Source organism: Zingiber officinale, chromosome 2A, assembly GCF_018446385.1.
Source record: "Zingiber officinale cultivar Zhangliang chromosome 2A, Zo_v1.1, whole genome shotgun sequence".
NCBI lineage: Eukaryota > Viridiplantae > Streptophyta > Magnoliopsida > Zingiberales > Zingiberaceae > Zingiber > Zingiber officinale.
Genome location: NC_055988.1, coordinates 56,505,962 through 56,531,554, shown reverse-complemented (window position 1 = coordinate 56,531,554; position 25,593 = coordinate 56,505,962). Strand labels below are relative to the sequence as shown.

At 35.6% G+C, this 25,593-nt stretch overlaps 1 protein-coding gene across 2 annotated transcripts in view; it reads left to right on the top strand.

Moving 5' to 3' along the window:
- LOC122041129 (gibberellin 2-beta-dioxygenase 8-like) overlaps nucleotides 1-25,593 on the top strand; it is a 133,927-nt gene that overhangs the window by 51,401 nt on the left and 56,933 nt on the right. The window contains exon 2 of one of the 2 annotated variants that reach the window (XM_042600728.1): nucleotides 6,785-7,119. The exons of the other annotated variant lie outside the window; for it this stretch is intronic. Coding sequence (XP_042456662.1) covers nucleotides 6,785-6,956 — 172 coding nt within the window. The 3' untranslated portion in view covers nucleotides 6,957-7,119. Of the gene's footprint in view, nucleotides 1-6,784; nucleotides 7,120-25,593 lie in introns of those variants that run through there. 2 annotated transcript variants of the gene reach the window in all.

Sequence of the window (25,593 nt, the reverse complement as noted above, 5' to 3'; positions counted from 1 at the left end):
AGTCCAATTCAGATTAGACCTAACCCAATGATTCATCATATGAACCCATCTCCAAATCTACTTATTCTTTGTGTGTGACCCAATAGGTTCTCGTAATGTTGGCAATGTACCCAAATCAACATTTAGATACATAAGCAATGAGTGACATCTAGCAAGACATCATTGCTACCCAAGTGACGAGAAGGTCAAAATCCGACTTAACTTGTCCGTGGTTATTATCTTGTATGACTTTGTCCCTCTATCCTTGATATCTAAGCTGATCAATGAGGCATAGACCGTGTCATCCTCTTATCAACCTTTGTGTTTCTTGATCTCTAAGTAGACGCACTCAATCAAATAAACTCAATATCTCATATTGACTTATTTACGCATGACCATGCTTTCTTGTGTCCTACTAATCAAGGGGCCCACAGATATCACTTCCATCATATAGAAGGGATAGATCCCATCTATATCACTCACATCCCTTCGCATAATTCATTGCATACCTAGTAATCGACTTTATTGTCCACCTTGTTATAAGTGACGTTTGCCGATACCAAAGTACATAACTCCTTATGTAGGGAATCGTAGTGACTTCAGGTCCAAGGATTATTCATACCAATAGTCACATGAGAATGTTTATGACACTCATATAACGATCCATGAAACATTCTCATGGCGGGTCATTCAGTATATATTCTCTAATATATACTCATGTGTCAACCTGATATCTCATATCCATGACTTGTGAGATTAAGTCATCCGTTGACCTACATGCTAGTCTCAACGCATTAATATTGTCCTTGTATATTAATGCTTGACTAGGAATAGTTAGGAGTAGTGTTCTATATATATCTACATATCTCACTATCAATTCAACTAATTGATATGTTGTAGACCCAAGGACATTATTCTATTTATTCAATTGGCACTGAAATGAAATAAATATAATAATCAACTTTGTCTTTTATTTATAATGAAATATGATACAATAATGTGCCCTTTACAATTATCTCATAATTGACACTAGGGCTAATACTAACAAAATATTCTCCTCCACGGTCAGTGCGCAAGGTTTTAACCTTACGTTCCAATTGATTCTCAACTTCGTTCAAGTAACGAATATAACAATCCAATGCTTCAGATTTGTGAGAAATCAAATATACATGACCAAAGCGTGTGAAGTCATCGATAAATGTAATGAAATAAGAACTCCCATTTCTAACCTTCATATTCATTGGATCACAAATATCCTAATGAATTAATTGCAATGGTGATTCAATCCTAATAGCCTTACCAAATGGTTTTCTAGTCATCTTTCCAACAAGACAATGCTCACATATAGACAAGTTAATCTTAGCATGAGTGCCTAAAAGGATATTCTTAGCTAATCTATTCATTCGTTCTTGTCCTATATGTCCCAATCTAACATGCCAAATTTCATCATTAACATCAGCATTACTAGTAAGAGCAATGCTTGAAAAACAACCATAATTATTATTTAGTTATATATCAAGAACCATAAAACCATTTGTTACAAAACCATACCCAATTAACACAGAGTTAATTCGAAGTTCCACACAACGTCTATAAAAATTTACATTGTAACCTAAATCAAGAAGACAAATAATGGAAGCCAGATTTCGTCGAATCTCAGGAGCGTACAGGACATCATGTAGAAACAAGGTACCTCCACCACATAGGTTGAGCTTGCAAGTGTCAATTCCTTTGACTTCAATTCTTGCATTGTTTTCTATATATATCCATTTGTTGCCAACTGGTACCCGACGGTACTCCACATATGTAGCTCGATCACGAGCTACGTGGTTCGTTGCTCCTGAATCTTTTTAGGCTCAGTACAATTGATATGAAGCTTGAGTGTCGTGCTACGGGAGCTTACATCAAATTATAATTAAAGTTTACCGAACCCCTCTGCACTAAAGTAGTATAGAGATGACTCGGGTCGTCTCCCCAAAGAATGTAGCGGTAAATGATAAAATTAGGATCGATTATTGCTTTGAATTTTAACGTGAAAATGGAGGGGTTGGGTTTGAATTTTAAACTATGATATGAAATAACAAACAAGTATGAAATTAAACCTAGGAACAAAAGAGCAATGTGAGTATGAAACCTAATCCTAATTAATGAAAGACATCCTATCTATCCATTAATAGTGATCTCATAATGCATTGTCACTCTACACTACGATTTCACCATTAACGGAACCAAACTAAATAATGAAAGAGCAAAGATTAAATGAACCTAACCTAATAAATGAAAGACAGTGCAAGTAGGAAAACCTAGTCTATCTTAAACTATGATTGGAAAGAAATTAAAGACAACATAAAGTAAGCAAATAATGAAATTAAGCATGGAACAAAATCTAACCTTACTTAATTGCAATTAAATCAAGACAATAGCATAAAGAAAACTATGAACCATTCAATTAACTAAGCACGGCAAGAATCTAAGCTAAGAAAAATGCAAAACTAGAATGACAAAGATGGTTGGGACATTTTAACGAACACTTGGTAAGCATTAAATAAACTAAGCAGAGTACGTGCAAATTGAAACATAGGAGAACAGCTGAGATACAGAAACATCAATTACATCAAATCTTCAACCATGCAAACCCATATCAACAATGGAAGAATAAGCTTGTTGTTCAAAATCTGATGAAGAATGAAGTTCTGCTCGGATTTGAAAGCTGCTGTTGAAATCTGATGAAGGAAGATGGAGTTCTGTCCAGATCTGTTGAAGAACTTGAAGGCTGCTGACTACCAAATCTGGAGAAGATGTTGTTGTCCAGATTTGAACTGAATGCTACGGAAAGGAGAGTCACCGGAGAACCCCTCCAGTGAGGTGGAACTAGTCGGAACTCAATGTTGAAGTTTGCTGCCCCCGCCGGATTGCTGTCGTTGCCACTTGGATCTGAGCGGGAGATGGTGGAAAGGAATTGAGAAGAAGAATCAGAGGAGAATGGATAGGGATGGCCGGCCGGCGGCAAGGGAAGAGAAGAGTAGCCGCCGGCCAGTGGAAGAAGAGAGGAGAAGTGGCGTCGCAAGCCCTAGCTCCAGGAGAAGCCGCGCGAACAGATGGTGTCGGGCCTGTGCCGTGCAGGTGAGAAGGAAAAGGAGAAGTTTCTTAACGGGTCGGGTAAAGGTTTTGGGTAAAGGAAAAGATCCGTTAGAGTTTAAACCCGATTCATTAAGAATAGAGTTGAAATTGGGCTTCAAAATTGAATGAGTTGGGCTTTGGATAAGGCTTAGAAGTGGATTATTGTTGATTGGATTCTTCTTTCTTGATCCAAATTGGCATGAAATGAGTCAAGCTCTTCAAATTAGCTGATGCTCAACTTTAGCATTGGGTCCAATTAATTTGACTCCACTCATGTCTTTGGCTCCTCTTTAATTCCCTACAAAAATCATGAAATAATAGTAAAATTAGGGAATGAATATAAAAAGCTCATAAATATATCATAACTCATGAATCATAATATTAAGCAAGATTTAAGTGAATGAGAGGATAAAAAATGCTAAGTATGAGAGCTAAAATCTTACATAAAAATGCTAATTATGTAGAATCTCAGGAGCGTACAGGACATCATGTAGAAACAAAGTACCTCCACCACATAGGTTGAGCTTGCAAGTGCCAATTCCTTTGACTTCAATTCTTGCATTGTTTCCTACATATATCCATTTGTTGCCAACTGGTACCCGACGATACTCCACATATGTAGCTCGATCACGAGCTACGTGGTTCGTTGCTCCTGAATCTTTTTAGGCTCAGTACAATCCCGAGCAAAATGGCCCTTCTTGCCACAGTTGAAGAAAGTCAACATGCTCTTAGGTTTTTGTCCATATTTCTTTCCTTTCTTCTTGATTTGGTTTTTCGCAGCAACAACATTAGCCTCCTTTCGTTTCTTAAGCCACTTGTTCTTATTCTTGGAACTAGAACCTTCAGCTACAAAAGCTTGACCCGAAATCCTTACAGATTCAATCCTCTCTGCCTCAAGTTCCACATGGCATGAGACATTAGTGAAAGTCTTGATACTCTCACTATGGGTCAGGTTCAATTTCATCGTTTCCCAAGAATCAGGAAGGGAACGGATAACTGCCTGAACCTGTTGTTCATCGGTCAACACATAACCAGCAGTCTTAAGCTCTCGAATCATGTTACCCATCTCCCTGAAATGTTGGGCCATGGTAACATTCGAGTGCTTTTTACAGCTATCAAACTTGATAGTTAGCTGATGAAGATTACTCAGGCTGACTCCACTGTACTTCTCTCTAAGGGCTACCCAGACAGCATGTGCCGATGGTAATGGCTCATATTCAAACACCAAGTCATCCACTATTGAACTAATCAATATGCCCTTAGCAATGGAGCCCTTCCTTTTCCATGTCTTATAGGCATCAAGGTCACGTCTGTGCTGTGTTGTAGAACCATAAACCGGTTCCTCCAAGAATTGATTTATAGCCTCTAGAACTTCTTGTTCCTCAAGAACGTATTGTATCTTGAGGTGCCAGATTTTGTAGTTATCCCCATATAATTTCTCACCCTTATTGAGTTCAACTACGATGTCTTTAGTTGCCATGATCTACATAAATAAACACATTATTTATTATTTCAGTGTAATTCATATATGTGTAATTATTTATTGACTCAGTGCAAATTAGAGTTAGTTTACAAAATCAAGTGATAACAATGTTTCCACTCATCATTTGTATGTTCTAATCTAATCAACACTGATCAATCCCATCTAATGAACGAATCATTATTAAAATGAACTAATCATTTTTCATATGAACTAATCATATGGATATATGAACAAATCATATACACATGAACTAATCATGTCATGAAATGAACTAATAATTTCCAAGTTTGTTAACATATAACATAACTTTTCATTATTTAATTCTGTTCATACATAACGACAGAAATTATTACTTGACTCAAAAACTAGATGAGCTTACACTGTTCGTACATAACGACAGTAAACAGAACACTAATAAACTAGATAAGCTAGCACTACTCCCACTAGGATAAATGCTAGAGCAGTGGATAATTGCATCCCGTTCATCCCAGATTCTATGATGGGTGGATTAACCTCAGATGTATCCATCAGATCCATATTTGGATCTTCTACATATTCTTGAGGATCCTCCTCTGATTCTTCTGGATCCATCTCTAGATCCTCCTCGAGATCCATCTCTGGATCCTCCTCAAAATCTTCAAGATCTATTTTTGGATCCTCTTCAAATTCTTCGAGGTCATTTTCGGATCATCTTCAGATTCTTCGGGATTTGGATTCTCCTCCAAATCTTCAGAATCCATTTCTAGATCCTCCTCATATTCTTCGAGGTCCATATCTTCGGGATCTGGATTCTCTTCAGATTCATCAAGACCCCATTCCAAATGAATTAACTGTCTGCACATCTCTGAATATGAGATGTGCCCATCAGACTCATCCCAAAGTTGGAATGCTATCTGCCTTAGATGTTTCGATACTGAATAAACCAGAGACCATCTTCTTTCTGTTTCCTGGACGGGATACCCTTCTTGCTCGAGATTCCAGAACAACCAATCAAGCCGACCAATAGGCCTACCGACTCCGTGATCCGTGTCATATTCCAGCTTCTTGATCTCCACCCGACCAGTCATCATGTATATCGTTCTTTATATCTGAAATTGAAAATCATTATGTCAGTACAAAACCGATAGACCAGTAACAAAAACCGGTCTAATTCAATTCGCACATATAGAACAAAATATACAGAATGCACAAGTAATTAAGAAAAACAAATTTCCTTATTTTGGGGAGTCTCATGTGACTGCCACATTGGATCGGTCAATCAGGAATCCGGATCTTTAAGCTTAATCTATTGTCCTCATTAGAACTAATCTAATTGGACTTATGTTCTGTTATTGTTTAAGCCCATTTGAGTTAATCTCAGACTTATTGATCAAACTCAAGTTCGTTTGATTTATCCAATGCCCATTGGATTAAGTCTAACCCATTAGAACAAATCTAATTTTTTATGATCAAATCTGACTCAACAGAACTAATCCGGTCATATTTGATCAACCCAACTTCTGTAATCAAAGTCAGCCCAATTAATTCAATAATAAACGAACTGATTAAACCAACAAATAATTTGAACCAGATCTTGATATCATTGAATCAATTTGGTCTGCTTAAATTAATTAATAATTTAAACCTGACCTGGGTTTGATCGGCCAAGTTGGTCTAGTTCCATTCATAGTAAATTGAACCATAAATTAATTAAATATTTATTTACTAATTAATAATACATATATATATATATGTATTTAATTAATTAATTTATATTTAATTAAACTTTAATCATACTGTTCATATATGAGAAAAGAAAAAAATTTAAAAAAACCGCATGCACGGTTTTATACGTTTTTCCTTTTCTTTTACTTTACCATGCTTGGTCAAAAATACTGTTCATTCAACTTTTTCTTCTCTTCAATCGATTGAAGCAGTTTCTTTTCTCATTGTGTTTCGTCAAAAGTACTATTAATCTCACGATTTTGAATCAATTGAAATACAATTTCAATCGATTCAATTCAATTGAATCGATTGATTAATTGATTCAATTGATGAACAATATCATCTTCTTCACGATAGAAGAAGGAAAACGTGAGCTTTTTCGCGTCGATTTTCATGCTTTCAAAACTATGCTCTGATACCATTGTTGGTAATTTTTGACAGCATGAAAATCGAAACTAAACAAAAATAAAACAATGCGGTAATTATAATCACTCACAGTGATCTCCCGAAGTCGCAACTGAAGACGCCGGCGGTTGAAGGGGCAGCTGGGTGTTCTCCTCTGCTCGCTGATCACCTCGCAAAGCTCTCTGATCACCTCCGCTGCGCTCCTCTGATCAGATTGTCTTGGACACCATCATATATAGCAAGCAAGACATCGGTTACCAACTGATGCTTTGGTGGCTGCTTTCAATGGAGGAAGAGGAAGCGTAATGGGCACCCCTTCATCTCCCCGACGTTGCAACTGATGCAACGTTTAACACTTTAAGGGGTAGTGATTATTCTTATGACAGCAAGCATGAAGTACTTGTTGAGATTTGTCATCGTCATCCACTATGAGTAATTACAGTTTTATAGATTTCGTTTTTCCTATATTACATGCTTTAGATTAAAACAGATCGAGGAGCAGGCTAGAGATATATTTTATTTAAATTTTCTTTTCTTTTATTTGTTTAAAAAAAGTGCAAAAATATTATGGAGTACAAAGTAGAGGAAGGTTGATGCATCCACAAGCCGCCACCCTACAAGATAAAATATTTTGAAGTTTGGAGGTTAGAAATAGAGAGTTTCATACACGGAGGTGACTTTGATGACTAGGTGGCACTGAAAGAACCAACGACTAACTCAGAAGCAAATAGTAATTTAATTTTAAACATTATATCTAATAAAATTGTACAAAGAGTAGGAAAGAGATTTAATATCCATAAGCTTTGGACTTGACTAATTGAGCTTTATGAGGATCCGATAAAATTAGAAAATTGAGTTTGGATCCGATAAAACTAGAAAATCAAATCAAACTCACGTGTAAGTCTCAGTTTGAGCTCAAGTCTGATTCGTCCATGGTCAAAGGGGGAGAATCTTGACCAAGATTTGAAAAGTATGCTTTTAAATTTAAATTTAAAATTATATATAATATGCTTAAAGTGCATGGAAAGATGATACTATAAAAATAATTGTCTTACTCATAAGAATTGTCTACACAATCGATGGTAAAGAAGGAACCGATGTCAAGGACTTGAAAAAACAAGTGCAAGGAAATTGGACATTACAAGTACAAATGCCCATAAAAAATATCTAAGAATCTAGGGAGAGCGATTAAGGTTAGTGACTTTAATTCTGATAAAAATTCATTATTTGTGGTGCATGTTAGTTATAATTGTTATTTAGGAAATTGAATATGCAAGATAACCCTACTTTAATTTGTTCTATCAATTAACCTAATTCAAATTTCATTATAAAATTACTGAATAAAATTCAATTAATTCAAATTAATTAAAAATAAGTTATTTAATTTAAATAATATTGTTTGATCAACTCAATCAAAGCTTTGATTAGATTAACACAAACCATAGTTGGATAAATCAAAACCTTAATTTGACTAATCAAAAAATTTATCTTAAAGATAAACCAACTAATTTACATTTAATTAATAATTTATTTAATCAAGATAAATATAAATTAATCAATCCAAATCTAATTAATATTAATTTGAATTTAATAAAAATGATGAAAAGAAGTTTCCAAAGCCTAAAAATTTGAAAAATCAAAAATCAATTTCAAAATTCAAGAATTTGAAAACTCCGAATTCAAACTTTAATAATTATAAAATTCCAATTTCAAAATTCAAGAATTTCAAAAATCCGAATTCAAAATTTGAAAACAATAAAAAACGGATTTAAAATTTCAAAATTAATAAAAATGATTTTAGATTTCAAAATTAATAAAAATCAGATTTCAAATTAAAAAAAAAAACAGATTTTAAATTTTAAAAATAATAAAAAATAGATTTAATATTTAAAAAACAATACAAATTATATTTCAAATCAGAATTTGTATTTTAAAAATCAAATTTTCAAATATAAAAATTTAAGAGATAATTCAAAAAATAAATTTTGAATTTTAAAATCTTAAATTTTATAAATTAGAAGTTTTAGTAAATTGGGAAAACAAAATGATGTTGTGAAAAATAAAATTAAAAATTTATAAAAGATTATTAATAAATTGTCTAAATCGCAAAATATAGACTTTGGTTACAAGTCTAAATCAAATTCAAATCAACAACTTAAAACTCTTAAACTAAATTATAATCAAATACCACATAATTATGCAACAATCAATAAAATCTCGGTTGATAAAATTACACACCTTAATCATTAAAATGTGTCAAACTCAGTTGATACATTTGAGAGGTTAACACGAAATATAGCAAATCGATAATTTGATATATAATTAGAGACCAATATCTTAAGTGCTCGATTGTTTTGACTTAACTCGATTGATGACATATTTAAATTTCTATGCTCATGCATACATCAATTATTTGCAATTTGTATACACACCCTTTAGTGGCCAACTGTGGCTTCCAGATTTACCTCATCATAGATGGTCTGGGGCTGGCCATGTGGGGGAGGTGGATTACACCTTTTGCTATAATTGTTGACAGTTCTAAGCATGAAAAATAGTAAACACAAAAACTGTAAACACTTAAAGCGATCTCCCGTAGATCTACAATCAGCACTGGTAAGACTTGCTGATGGAAGAACGATCACAGAATTGGAAAGCTTTTCATGGTTCACAAACCAAATCCCTCTTGCGAGATTGGATAAACCAATCTTGAATGTTCTTCTATTCTCTTACAATCTTGTGCACATGGACGAACCTTACACAATGACCTTTCCGATATGTGACGAATCCTTTCTCAACTTTGCACACAACAAGTCCCCTCTCCTTCATTTTTTCTTTTGCTTGGACACATATATATATTGAGGAAGATGACTCTTCCTCTTCCTCCATTAATGGAGGAAATGAATGAGCTAGAAGATGAAGGGGAAGGGGTGCCCTTTCATCTTCCAACATCTTCCACTCGTCCAAGTCAATCCATAAAGGTCATCTTGTCACAAAGACCATTTAAGTAAGTCACTTAGACTACATTGTAATCAAGTCACAAAGACTAGAAGAAAACATTAATTAGTCACAAAGACCTAATAAATACTAGTTAGTCACAAAGACCAAATAAGAACATTCAATTCATACTTTCAAGAAAATGGTTCGTCCGACAGCAAGCACACTGAGCATTTATTGCTAAGAAGATTATTATACCTTACATAGCTGCTCTTTGAGCGATCACTGCTAACAAAGTTGTTACACTTTACTTAGTCGCTCTTCCAAATTAAAGACAATCTCATAATGGCACATAGCCTCTCTCCTGGCGGAACATATCCATTATCCAGAAAACATCCAATCTCCCAATGACACACAACCATTATCTTGGAGATTTCCATGTCTTGCATTTTACCCAGATTAAATAATCTTCATTTATATCAATTGAACATCTCTAATCCCTTACAATGACCATTATATCAAGAGCATGTTCCATATTCAATATTCATATTCATTTCTATACATAACAGAAATGGGTCGACCAGTGAATAATATCAAAAGATGTAAATCTATTTAATTTTCCTTTTTAGCTAGAATCTATTTATTTCAATCAGTCACTTTCCTAGTTCTGTTCCATAGACTGAATCATCCATAGTCATAGAATACATGCTAAAGTAGCAAACACTGATTAAAATTTTAAGTAAACAGCTAAATAGTCACTAAGGGTAAAAACTGAGATTAACTTATAATCTCAAAGGTCTTACATAGTAGAGAAATAGAGATCCATTCTCCTACTACCCTTCTTGTCGTCATAACACATGTGGTATGAATCACATGTTATGATGTTATTCTCTTTACTAAAAAGAGCGCATATTTTTCTCATATTTTAACATCGTACATATTTCGATCTAGACATACTAATGTCTAATCCTGAATTCAACATATGAATTTCAATATGGCTTTCAATAGGTTTAGTAAATGGTGGATTCATTTACTTCGATCATTACATAAATGATCTCATCTTGACACAATTATCAAGCGACCTTAACTTATAGGTATGTCTCTATTCACAGCTACATAAGTTGTCCCATAAGTAACGGTCTTACCTCTATTTATACTCAACAAATAGAGATGATTGTCCTTGTGAGTGGACCAATCTCAACCTGCCAACATGCTCATCGAGACTTTAATCCAAAATGTAACAACTTATACACTGAATAGATCATGACATTTTACAACGTGTTACATTTTACGAAGTCACAAAGACTTCTCATTCTTTGAAATGACTCTTTAGTCAATGACTTAGTATAAGGATCTACAAACATAGTACGTGTAAGGATACACTCAAGAATTATCATTTTCTTGTCCACAATATCCCTTACAAAATTATATTTAATTCTATATGCTTGCCTTTGCTGTGATATTTGGGATCCTCAACTTGGTCGTTACAGTACACTGTAACAGGACTCCCACTGTCCTTAGCAATCTTCAAATGCTTTAGGAACATATTTCAACTAGATAGATTATTGCACAACTGATGCGCAAGCCACACAGCTTCCAATGTCGACAAGGCTACATAAGCCTACTTCTTGCTATTCCATGAGATGACACCACCATTTAGCAAGAAGGTATAGACTGATGTGGATTTTCTGTCATCAAGGTCTACTTCCTAATCTGCATTTGTGTAGCCACTCAGGCTCATCTTAAACCCTTGAAAAATAGATACATAATCTGTTATCCTTTTGAGGTATTTAATTATCCTTTTCATCGCTTTTCAGTGTCTCGATCCTGGGTTTAACTGAAAAGACTAACTAAGCAAATACCATAGCTTATATCAAGATAAGTACACAACATAGTGTACATCAAACTACCAATAGCACTGGCATATGGTTTTTTCTTCATTTCGTCTATTTCCTCAGGAGTTTTGGGATACATACTTTTGCTCAAAATAGTACCTTTCACTACAGGTGTCTGTTCAATATTGCAAATTGACATATTGAAGCGTTGTAGCATCTTAGTGATATAAGCTTCTTGAGATCAACCCAAAAGCCTTTTAGAACGATCTTTAATGATCTTCACTTCTAAGATGTACTCTGATTCTCTCATATCTATTATGCTAAATTGTGATGAAATCCAGGATTTGATTTCTATCACATACTTTATGTCGCTTCCGGCTATTAGCATATCATCAACATATAATGATAAAATGACAAACTTTCCTTTTTCCTTTTTAAGGTAAACACAATGATCCTCATTGTTCATTTCAAAACCATAAGACAAAATGACTTCATTAAATCTCATGTTCCATTGTCTTGACGCTTGCTTTAGCCCATATATAGACTTCCTAAGTCTACATACTCTATTCTCTTAGCCTTCAGCAACATAACCTTCCGGTTGTACCATATAGATTTCTTCGTCAAGATTACCATTAAGGAAAGCCATTTTTACATCCATCTGATGTTATTTCATGTCAAATTGTGCTACTATAGCTAGGATGACACGTATTGACACAAACTTCATAATTGGGGAGAATGCCTCTTCAAAGTCAATACCCTCCATTTGGTATATCCTTTTGCAACTAATCGAGTTTTGTATCGATTAATCGATCCATCTTCTTTCCTCTTTATTTTGAGAATTCACTTATTCCTAATAGCCCTTCGGCCCGGAGGAAGATCGACTGATTCTTTCTCATTGACTCCATTTCCTCATCCATTGTATTTTCCATTTTTCTCTTACTGAGCTTCTCAAAGCTTCCTCAACTGTTCGAGATTCCTCATCATTAACTAGGAGAATCATCAATGCCTCATTCTCAATATCAAACCTTCTCCAAGTAATAACTGATGACTACTTTTTTGTAGGTTAGATCTCGTCTGTTCTATGTAGTGGGATCTACAGGTCTTCCATAACCTGTTTTATAGCCTCAAGAACTTATTTTTCCTCAAGAACAAATTATATCTTGAGTTGTCAGATTTTGTAGTTATCCTTATATAATGTCTCTCTATTATTGAGTTTAGCTATGATGTTCTTATTTGTCATGATCTAACATAAATAAACATATTAATTAGTATTCAGTGCAATTTACATGCATACAATTTATGATTGACTCAATATTAATTTGAATCAGTTTACAAAATCAAGTGATAACTATGTTTCCACTCATCATTTTATGGTCCAATCAAATCAACATTGATCAATACTGTTATATACATCCCAACAAATGAACTAATCATCGTTCTATCATGATTTCTTTAATTAAATGAACTAATCATTTAATAAAATGAACTAATCATTTTTCATATATCATGAAGTAATCATCATATGTATGAACATATCATTCATATAAACATGCCGCATATGTTAACATATAACAAACGGACATGAACTAAATGGACTAATACTGTTTATACATAATGATAGTAACAATAACATAACTCTTACAAACAAGATAGGCTAACACCACTCCCACTAGGACAGACACTAGTGCTGTGGCCAACGTAATCCCCTTCAACCTGGACTCATTTGTAGCAATCTCAGATAGAACAATTTCAAGATTTTCAATTTGATCTATCATTGAATTTTTTTTAGAATCCTCTTTAGATTCTTCAGGATCCTCCTCTTGGAACTCATGATGAAGTAGCTCCACACGCAACTGTACATATAAGGTCCTCCCTTCGGAGAGCCTCCATATCTAGTGTGCTACCCCCTTAGGATTCTTCGACAGTGAACGAATCAATGCCCATATCCTGTAATTATCCAGGATTAGAAACTCTTCTTATTCAAGTTTCCAGGATTGGTAATCATCCGTGCCAACTTTAAATTGAAATTAAATAAGTTAGTACAAAACTAACTAACTAGTACAAAAATGACTTTATTTAATTTATATAGGCATGAAACTAACATTATTAATCAAGAAAAACAAATCCTCTTGATTTACAGGAGTCTAAATCGACTGATCCATTTAATCAATTGATTGGGAATCCATATCTTGAGCTCTGTCCAATGTCCTCATTAGAACTAATCTAATTGGGCTGGGATTTCTTACCTATGTTCTATTAATCTAAGCCCATTTAAGTCAATTTCAGACTTATTGATCAAATTCAGATCCATTTGATCAATCCAATGCTTATTGGGTTAAGTTTGACCCATTAGAACAAATCTAATCATTTTGGTTAAACCAACTTATGTAATCAAAATCATCCCAATTAATTCAATAATAAACCAAACTGGTTAAACCAATAAATGATTTGAGCTTGATCTAGGTATTATTGAATTAAATTGGTCTGGTTAAACCAACCAATGATTTGAACCAGATCTAGGATCAAGCTGGTATAGTTCAATTTTCAATTAATCAAACTTTGATTAATCAATTTCAATTGATTAAATAGTGAGCAATCGGTTCAAGCATGATTAGCATAATATACTATTCATGCATGAAATCTTAATCGATTAAAACAATCATTTTCAAACAGTGTTGACGGATGAACAGGAATAAATACTGTTCATCTTCGTTTAATCGATTATCTCAATCGATTAAAAAAAACTATTTGAATCGATTACTCCAATCGGTTATACAGATTCACTGTGCTTCGTTAGTTTAATCGATCACACAGCTTCTTCTCTTCTCTATCGCGATCGCAACACTCTCTTCTTATGTCGCGACGAACGTGATTGTCATTACCTTCGATTGTCAGTCTCCCGACGTGGTCGCCGACACTCTCCGGCCACGGTGCCGATAGCCAGCAACTTCTCGGGGCTTGACAACTACGGCAGATCACAACCCAGTCGCGATCTTGCCTAGTGACAGCGTCGATTTTCATTTCGACGAAGAGATTATTTCATGCTTAGGCATTGCTTTGATACCATTGTTGATAGTTCTAAGCATGAAAAATAGTAACCACGAAAACTATAAACACTTACAGCGATCTCCCGTAGATCTGCAATCAGTGTCGGTAAGACTTGCTGACGGAAGAACGATCACAGAATCAGAAAGCTCTTCATGGTTCACAAACCAAATCCCTCTTGCGAGATTCAACAAACCAATTTTGAATGTTCTTCTATCCTCTTACAATCTTGTGCACATGGATGAACCTTGCATAGTGACCTTTCCAATATGTGATAAACCCTTTCTCAACCTTGCACACAGCAAACCCCCTCTTCTTCATTTTTTCTTTTGCTTGGATGCATATTATTGAGGAAGATGACTCTTCCTCTTCCTCTATTAATGGAGGAAATGAATGGGCTAGAAGATGAAGGGGAAGGGGTGCCCTTTCATCTTCTAACAATAATTAACTGCAATTTGTCTCACATGCCATTTATTATATCCATGCTATTAATTTCTTTTCTTAGAATGCTTAAAAGATGGTTTGATTCTTGTCCAACATAGTATCAGGGTAGTCCGAGATGATAGTATGTTAGAGAAGTTTGGTATAGGTAATTAGGTAGGATAAGGAGTGGCATACTTGGTCTGCTTAGCTAAGTGTAACTAATTGAAGCTACATTGCCACATTCTAGACTAGTTAGACTGGGATTTTTTCAATAAATGGGTTAAGTGTATAATTTATTGAATTGACTTTGTCAAAGAAAATGGTCGTTGTTCTGATACTCAAAAAGATCTTTGTGCCTTGACATAGTCTAGAAGCTGATTTTTTGAAATATGCACTTAACTAATTGATGGCTAAAGCTAAATCTAACACAAGGTCAAACAAATTCAAATTTTAAAGCAAGTAAAATTGAAAATATCTCACAAAACTCATAAGATTACTATGATAGATTGTTCTACGACATGGAGAAATGAGTGAAATAACAAGAACAACCTAAATTGAATTTTTTTTTTGAAAATTTATAGGAATATTTTATTAAAAATATTTTCAAAATAGTGATTATTGAATGATATTTCATGTTTGATTGGGTGTTGGGTGTAAGTGTATTTATATTTTTAAAAATCTATACATTTTGAAGTGATTATTGTTGACTGCCACTTAAAGTTCTAGATCCTTAGGTCAACCATAACCTCTAAGACATATAGGATGTATTCCTTGTGATTAATAAAAATGTCCTAAGGGGATGTTAGCTTTGGAGGGAGGCGCTCTTGAAAAATGATATTTTAAATACTGATAATTTTTTTTTTATAAAAAAGGGTTTATTTTCAAAAATGTATTCTTACAAAATTGTCAAAGCTAGTTTCATGTTTCAAAATTACTACTTTGAAAATATGCTTCAAATTTTGTTAAAAAAATATTTTTGAAAAGATGCCTTCAACTTATATGTTTTTTGCCTTTTCAAAATGTTTTCCAACTTATCGTTCTCTTTCAAATTTTTCTAAGTAATTCTCATATTTCCAAAATCCTTTCTTATTGAAAAAGTACTTATATCTTGGGAAAATACTTTTTAAAATTTCTTTTTCAAAAGATTTTGACAATATGCTTCAAATTCATGCCTTACAAAATTTTCAAATCTTTTTGAAAAGTGCTAGTCCAATTATTTTTGAAAAAAATTCTTGTGAAAATATTTTTTATTTTTGCAAAATGACTAACATGGTCTTTCAAGATGGGTAAAGGGATAATTTCTTTAACTAAGGTAACCCTAATTTTTTGTGACAAACCTAAGGCAATCCTTAGAAATTTACATCTTTTTGAGGTGTACTAAAGGGGGAGAAAAAAGGTGTTAACCCAAATTCTCTAACTTGGCATAAACCATAAATGTTAGATTAAGTAACTTAGCCTAACTTAAACATATTGTTAAACATCAAAAAGGGGAGCATTGATCTAAGATTTTGATGGCTTGGTTTAAACAATATGTTTATGGGAATTTGGTCAAGAGTGACCAAATAACTTGATCATAGTTGATCAAGTTAAGTGAAGAAATCAAGCAAAGTCAAGGTTTACTTGAAGCTTAGAAGTGAGTACGAAGTCCAAGTAGGATCATATATTTGGTAGGTTGATAAACCGACCTAGTGGGACTAGACAGTGAAAGTCCTAGCAAGGCTAGGCAGTGGAAGTCATTGTAGGGAACTAGGTAGTGACAAAGTTCTAGTGAGTGAAGCTATGTAATGAAAAAGTTCTAGTGAGTGAAGCTAGAAGTGAAAAAGTCTTAATCACTGAAGATAAGCAGTTGAGAAGTCCTAGTAACTAAAGCTAGTCATCTGAAGTTCAAGTGGAGTCAATTGATAGTTGGTTGCTTGGCAAAAAAGTCTAAGTGGAGTCAGCTGGGAGTTGATTGTTTTACAAACAGAGAAGTCTTGGAGTAGTGAATTTCAAGTAATTGAACCTAGTGGATTTAGGTAAACCAAGTACTAGGTTTTGTTTGTTTACTTATTGTTTGCTTGTTTGTATTGTAGGAAACATTAGTTGGATGAAGACTTGGGAGATTGAAGGTTGTTCAGGAGAACTGGACCAAGTCTGGAAGGTTAAACTGCTCTAATCTACCTTAGAAGTTTTTAGATGATTCGAGGCTCTGGATGACTCAAAGATCTTCCAAGCGACTTGAGCTTTCGGTCAATCCTAGAGCCTCTAATCGACTAGAGGGGAACTTTATCAAGTTTGAGCAATTCAATCAATGGATGAGTTTTGGCCAAGTTGCAGGCGACCAGAGGGTGTCTGGTCGATCATGAGGTCAAAAACTTATCTCAAAGAGGATGAAGTTTGCAACCATGTAAATAGTGTCTAGGTGACTAGAGGCTCCAGTCAATCGGGGAAGTGCCGATCAAGTTGTATAAAAGGTGAGTCAATGCAGCGTCTTCCAACAACTCTTACAAATGTCGATCTTTGTGCTAGTTCTTAGAAACTGCTCCAAATTTCATTTGTGTGGTCTGTGAAGCTGCAAGAGGAGTGTCGTATCACTCAAGGCTTCAGATCATATCCTATGAGTTTTTGTTTCACTTGTTTTGTTATTATATTGCATATTCTTTCAACCTTATTTGTGATTGAGCCTTACAACTTATAAGAGATTTTTCTACCTCCAAAAGAGTCTGAAAAGGAGAAAAACACTAGTGGATGACTGCTTCATGCATAGCCTTGGATGTACTAACCCTGTGAGGTTAGGAACCAAGTAAAAATCTGGTGTCTTTCTTTTCTTATTGTTTTTTACATTTATTGTTTCCACTACGTATTTTTAACATCTCTATTAGAAATGAAAAGAACAATGAAAAAGACAATAACGACAATTACGCTATTCACCCCCCTCGGTCTAATGTTGAAACAGATCCTATAGATACCAAATAAGTACAATAATAAAGATTTTTAAAAATATAAAACTTGAAGATAAAGAACTTAAGCCTAATAAATCCAAGTGAAAAATAATAGAAATGACAAAGAAAATAGTGTGAAAACTAAAACAATAATGAAAGAGTTGTTACGAAGAGGTGTGACTTGCAATTATTGTATTTGCTATTCTATTTTTGAGATGCCTTTATGTTTATAAAGTGAAGTTGGTCGTTATTAGTCAACTATTTTGTTATTATTAGTCTTCTAATTCACTGTTCTCAAAACTCTATTTATAGTGACCATTGTATTGCATGACTCTTGGTTATATCTATCAACTTCTTCAAGTAATATCTTATTAACTTATAACATAAGCTTTTATGTTGCATCTTTTTTACATTTAGTTGACTCCCTTGTCAACTAAACTTATTAGTTGATTAACTTGTTGATTTTTATTGGTGCAATCAATCTCTAGTCAAAGTTGACCAAGTTAAAATGACCAAGTTCGAGTTGGCTTGAGTTGAGTTTTGTTAAGTTTCGATGTTTGATTAATATATTTATTCATGAAAGTAAGATGACAAGTAAAAAGCGAGTTTGTTAGAGAAGAAGATGGTTGGTGCAATCAACATTGGGTTTGGTTGATCAAAATTAATATGGATGTGGATATTTGAGCAAAAAAATAAGAAGTCAAGGTTGATAGGATATTTGATAGTGGAAAAGTCTAAGTGGGTCATAATTGACCGAACACTTAGTTGTTGGAAGTCCAATAGGGAGCTGACAAGTGAAGAAATCTAAGTGAATCATGATTAATCGAACACTTGACAATTCGAAGTATAATATGAAATTGGTTGAGTAGAAGTCCAAACAAACAAGTTAAGGAGGATCCAATGTTTGGCAATGACAAAGCCCTAGTAGCTCAAGGTTGATTAGATATTAGGGATGAGATGAGAAGTCTAAACAAGTTAAGGAGTACCAAATGTTTGGCAATGACAAAGTCTTAGCAGGTCAAGATTGATCGAATGTTAAGCTTCAGACCAGAAATCCTAACAAGTCAAGGTTGATTGGATGTTGTCCTAGTAAGTTGAAGTTAATTGAATATTAGATAAGGATGAGACCCTAGTAAGTTGAGGTTAACCAATACTAATTGTATAAGGAAGTTTAAGCGACATGAAGGCCCTTTGGCATAAGCGAAGTCAATGTGAACAATGTTTTCAACACGATGAATAGTGCATCAGTCAATTGATGAATACTATTAGTCAAGTGCTATAATATTCTACTGTACAACCAATTGATAAATAGTAATAGTCAACTAATGACACTATAGTAGCATAGAATGTTTGGAATTCGACTAAACAACTCGATTGATGGGTAACAATTGATTGTCGGCAATGTTGCTGTAAACAAAAGATTTTTTAGTTGACTATGACATTCGACTGTTTGGGCATCAAATGACTGATGAATAGTAACAATAAACTATTTATGGTTAAACCATAGTTGGTTAGAGTCATACAATAGTTGCAATGGTCAAATTTAGTGAAGCAATCGATTGATGGTGATTAATAATCAACTGATGGTGATAAACAATCAACTGATAGGTGGAAATCAACACTGACCTAAAAACTATAATTGAGGAGTTTTATTGTCAGCTCTTGAGAGTTTTGAAGGATAGTATGGCTACATTTCCATACCTTAGGGGACATTATAAAAAAATTCACAAAATGCTCAAAACTAAATTTTTTTCATGTAAATTGTTTCATTTACATTGTTTACATTTGTATTTCTATATTTGTATTTTCTTTTTGTTTTGCTTGTATAATAACAGGTGTTATAAGAGGTTTCTTCACCACTGGAAGATATCTAATAATGAGAGAGTTAATGGATTATCTCTAGGACGGTAAACTTTAGAGTAGGAATCAGGTGTTCCAAACCACATAAATAGGGTTGTGTTTGTGCTTATTTTTGTCTTTTTATTTGGTTTGTATTATTTTTTTCCAGTGCATGCTAACCTATTATAGATGAGTAAACGAGGATAGTCAAGTGAAGTGAATTGTTATTCATTCCCTCTAGTAATGTCATCAGTCCCAACAACTTTAACTCTTAAAAATTATTTCTTTGTAAAGCCTTTGTTGGATATATGTGAATGGAAAATAGGTGGAAAGGAAAGATGCTCCATTGTGAATAAGACTTTAGTCCCATATTAAGATTTTCAATTCATATTGGTTGGTTTAAATTGATTTACAAGCATTGATATTGTGAACAAATGCATAAGGAGAGGTTCTTTCTCACTTATGGGCCCATAAGGGGAGTGCAAATTTAGGGCCCAAATTGTACTAAACAAAGTTAACTCATGTACGAGCATGACTTACATGCGTCGAATGCTGAATTATGGGACAAAATTTGTTAAAGTGAAACAATCAATATTTTTCCATGTAGATAATTCTTTTTCTTACTATTGATGTCTAACAAATGAATTAATCATTGATTAATTGAGAATTTGTAAGGGCTGATTGAAATGATTGACCATAAGTGGTTGACAATTGACATTTTTAGCTCAGCATGTAATGGCAATAAAAAGACCTTTATTTGGTCATTTACTACAATCGAGGTATGAAGCCCTTACATAAGGAGACCCTTCATGACCTTGAGAGGAGAGAGAAAATAATAGCGAAAGAAATCTCCATCCACTTTGTTCCCCCTCGTTTCTTCTACTATCATGCAATTTTGCTCATTATTTTACTTGTAATAGCAATCATATACTTTCTTAGTTCGCTCCAACTAACAAGTGCTTGGTGATGATCACAGTCTATCATTGTATCCAAGGAAATGTATGTTCATTGTGACCTCTAAGCACTATTGGAGGGGAAGAATATGTTTTAAGGAAACTGTGTCAAACGCAAGCCTCAACATCTTCTTTCCCAACTCAGCACTCAGAGCACTCATCGTCTTAGCACTTGTCTAACTTGATGTTTCAGGTGCTTGGCTAACTCAGAGTCTCCACATTTGGCTGACTCGACATCTCAGCACTTAATTGACACGGTGACTAGAGCACTTAGCTGACTTGACTTCCACTCAAGGGCATTTTCCCAACTTGGACTGACAACTCGACATTCAGCCAACTTGACAATCGAGTGACTTGGCCAACTCGCAATCGACAAACTCGGCACTCGTCAACTTGGAAATGGGTTACTCAGACTTGAGGACTTAGTGTCACGCCCCAGGTAGTCTCTGCTAGAAGAAATTTCGGCAGCATCTCCCCTGTACGGGTGACAATATGAAACTTGACTACATCAATCCAGATACCTCGGCCAACATGGCCGGAACATATGTATAATAACAATGAAAATAATCAAACACCCACGTAATTTAATAGTAAAACATTAACCTAAGCAACGATAAGATAATCATTTCAAATAACCTACTCAACTACACCCATAAAACACAAATTATCAACATGTATCTAAACGAAAACCCATCGATAACAAGGGATCATACAAGATCCAAGTGCCAAAAGCTATAAGTCTGAAAACATAATCTAGCATAATAAGAAAACCGAAATGTGGGAACTTGTCGTGACGCACAGTGGAGGGGGACTAGCGACTGGAACCTCCTGAACAACCTCAACCTGAAAATGGTAATAACGGGGTGTGAGTCCAACACTCAGCGGATACCTAGTTGACATGCATAGTAAATAATAACCAGTAGTAATAAATATGCGTACAGTCTTTAGGATATGATATAGAAAATGCAAAACTGTAAAACAAAGAAGTATTTGTACTAACCAGGACCTGGGTATAGGAATATCAAGGCCATCAGAATCAAAGTATCGTAAATCCTGTATGCATGTCAAACAATGCATCCATCCAATATGCAGGATATAAAGTGTAGCAAACACAAGCAATAAATGCAAATAATGCATGTGATGCCAATAACATGTCCTGGTCACCCCTGATGCCAGTCAACCATCTCACACACGACGGTGAGACCGAGTGGGTAGGGCTGTGACAACTGTGCACTCTGTCATCATTGCTCCTGAGCTATCGAATGGACGGGATGCTGTCGTAGTACACCTATCCTCCTATCCCAAATCATAAGTGGAGGAGCGCAATGCTCTCATCTCCTTGAGCCAGTCCAGAGGAGGGATCCCTGCCGGCTACCACACTGCGTCACACTACCCATGAGCCGACCAACAGAGCCAAACAGAGCAATCTACTGCAACACACCCTACCTGAATAAAAACCACTAACCCATGAGTGGTTGTGTGTGCAGACCTATGTAACTAGCGATGTGCTCAACAATAATGGAGGTGTCAATCACTCAGCATGCAATCATGCGTAATGATGCATGACACTAAGCATAGAAATATCCTGATCCTATCTACCTCCATAAAAACATGTACCATATACGTTGATTAAATAATATGATCTAGGTACACATGTTAGGTATGGTATCTAACCAGTCTGGTATATCATAAAGCATAGCATGTCACTACCTCCGTAACATAAATAATAAACAGGGTATGAATACTAAACAAGTAACAAACAAATCATGCTCGGAAACAAATAGTGACATGTCGATGCAGATATAAACATAATTATTGCTACTTGCTCAAATATTCTAAACATATCAACAAGACATATCAAAAAAGATAGGTCAAGGTACCCGCCTCCAATGTAGATCGAGCTCAACAATCGAAATGTCAAAGTGCTCGTCCCGAATCAATGTCTTGTAATAAATCGTATAATTTAGCTAATTTTCATTATGAACAAAAATATCTAAACTAAATCCTAATCCGATTAGGAAGCTAGGGTTCAATTCCATTTGATAATCTTATCCTTACTACAAAGTTAATATCCTTAAACACATCAACTAGAGATGTCAAATAATAAATGAATCTCTAACAATCTCACCTTCCAATTTGGTTTTACTTTATACGCAAACAGTCTAAAACTCACCCAAATTCAAGTGTCCCCTTATTGATTCCTTGTCGGTAAACCTTGTTGCTGGAAAGGGTGAGCTGCTGGAAATCCTTTTGCACTAAACAATCAAGAAGGTAGATAATTGATCAACAAAACCACCTAATTCAAGACATAACCTACTGACCCTACCTCTTCCTTGATGTCCTCAGCCGAAGCAAGATTGCCATGGCAAATTCCCACAGCCCCAAATCTGAATGCCCGATCTATTGAGTCACTGCCGGATATACCTACTGTCGGACAACGTCGGAAACCAGTGGCCGAAGCAAACTAGTGTTGCTTCATGCGTAGAGGATGAGAGAGGGCTGGTCTCCACTCCTATCGCCGCTGATCTGCTAGTGGTACAGATCGGAGTAAATCCAGAGTTGGAAGGGAATTAGATACCGACGCTGGAGTAGAGGAAGAAATTGGTCGGTGATCTAGGGCAGGGCAGAGACGAAAAGGGTCAGCTGTCGCGACCGATTCCCCTATGGCGTCGCCATCAGAGGCTTTGGGCTCGGCGACTATGGACCCAATCTAGGGCACGCCGGAGAGATTTAGTGGATGGCCCTCGGTGCTAGGGCATAGAGAAGGCGAGGCTTGAGGAGAGGTAGAGGGGCGATCGGAGTTGGCATCGGCAGTGAAGTCGGCGTCGGTAGAAGAGAGGAAGAGGGGAATTGGCAATGGAGGAGATGGCTAGGGCTTCCTTTGGCTCCTCCTTTTGTACCGGAGGGGAAGAGAGGAACCGACGCGAGGGCGGCGTCGGCGCGTCTGTTGCGGAAGAGAAGAGAAACGACCGGAGGTGAGGGCTCGGGCACGCGGGGAAAAGGGGAGAAAAATAAAAGAAAAAGAAAAGAAAATTAAAACATTTTCTCGCTTAAATGGGGTAGCCTAAACAGGCTTTCCCATGGCCCAATATTGATCCCCGTAACCTAAGCTTTGTGGGCTCCAAAAAATTCACGAAAAATTTCTAAAAATTTCGGAAAATTCCCTTATGGTTATTCGCCCTTTTTGGGTATTTTACATTTAGACTCGGTAATACAAGGAAGCCCAATTTTCTAGGGAGCTCAATGATGTGTGCAAACTATAAGTGTACGGTTGTGTCATCATGTAATAAAAGATTGAATCTAGAGAAACTGGTGATCAAGTACTAGCCTACTATCCAAATTTGATAGTTTAGACACATCGTGGGTGTAGAGTATCAAAAATGAGAAAAGGTGAAGAGAAGAGAGTGAAAGGGATAGAATGCTGGGTCAAGAAGGCAGTAGAAAGGCAGAAGAAAAGTAGTAGAAGGAAATCAATGAAAGTAATTCTAGGATTTCGATTTCACCGCATTGTTAATAAACATTTGACCTTTGTTTGAATTCCTGTTTTCAATGGTGATTTATGTAGGTAGACTAACCTTTTTATCCGATATAAACTTTTAGAACTACACCAGTGTAACAATTTTAATTATCACCTACTTTCGAAACGATCGAAATTAGATATTGGTTTCTAAGGGATCTTGTCACAAGAACTCACTACCCCTAAATAACCACTCTCCTACTATGTGATTATGAATTAGGAGTGATCCATTAAACTGTATTTCAGCCTAGGGTTTCTCACTCTTGTAGCTGACTCTCTGCGTCTTAGTTGTCTACAAGTTGGTGGATTTGGCTCTCCTCCCAATTCATTCATGAATCCTTATGGGATATGAATATGGTGCTTTAGGCATCGAGATTGTGTTTACATAATAGATCTGAACCACTAATCAACACATGATAAAAATGGAATGATCAAACATGCATAGATCATTAAAAATTGTACTTAAATTACAAAGGGTTAATTCCTAATCCTAGATTCAAGAGTTTACCCCCATAGAGATGGGGTTACACCAACAAAACATGTTTAGATCGATTACAAATTGAATCAAGTTCAAAAATTCAGAGAAATAAGAGAAAAACTTAGGCTTGATATGATGAATCCTCCGCTAGGGTGCTCTAGATCCTCTTTCCTCACGTAGATGGCATTGGATCGACTTTAATTCACGTCCTGAAGCTTCCTTGGGGCCCTTGGATGACCCTAGGTCAAGATCCCCAATCAAAGAATTGTGATAGGCTTATATAGGCCAAGGAGTGATCACCCAACATGGGCTATGTCGGACGGTACAAGTGTTAGTGTCATGCGTGGTTGCTTTAGAGCAAGGGCGGCCATGAACCGTGTCTACGAGCATGGGTGCTAATGGATGGTTCGGTTGCTTGAGCATGAAGTGGTTGCTTTAGAGCGAGGGCAGCCATGAGCAGTGTCTACGAGCATGGGCGCTAATGGCCGGTTCGGTTGCTTGAGCATGAACTATGTTGGCTGTCACAGGCTCTTAGGTTGAGTGTGCCGATTAGAACATGACCCCTGCCGACTGGTACGACGCCTGTGGCAGAACTGCCAAATGCAACACGGGCCGTGTTGGTGGGCACGAGCTCTCTGATATGAGTAGTCAAATGGGGCACAAACTGTACCGGCTGGTAGGGCACCCGTGGACATGTGAGGACTTTCCGAACTTGGTCTTCAACTTCCGTTTTCTCTCCTTTTGCACCCTATCTCAAAAAATACATAGCAGTATCCCAAAGAGAAATGTATTAAAGTGAAGCATAAAGATATTATATACAAAACATATGCATGCAAAAGGTCAAAAGGTGCACAAAAATATATCAAAAATGTTATATAAAATACACACACCAAAATCCCCTAGACCAAACCTTTTCTTGTCCTCAAGTAAACACTAATCTAAAATGCATGTGAACAA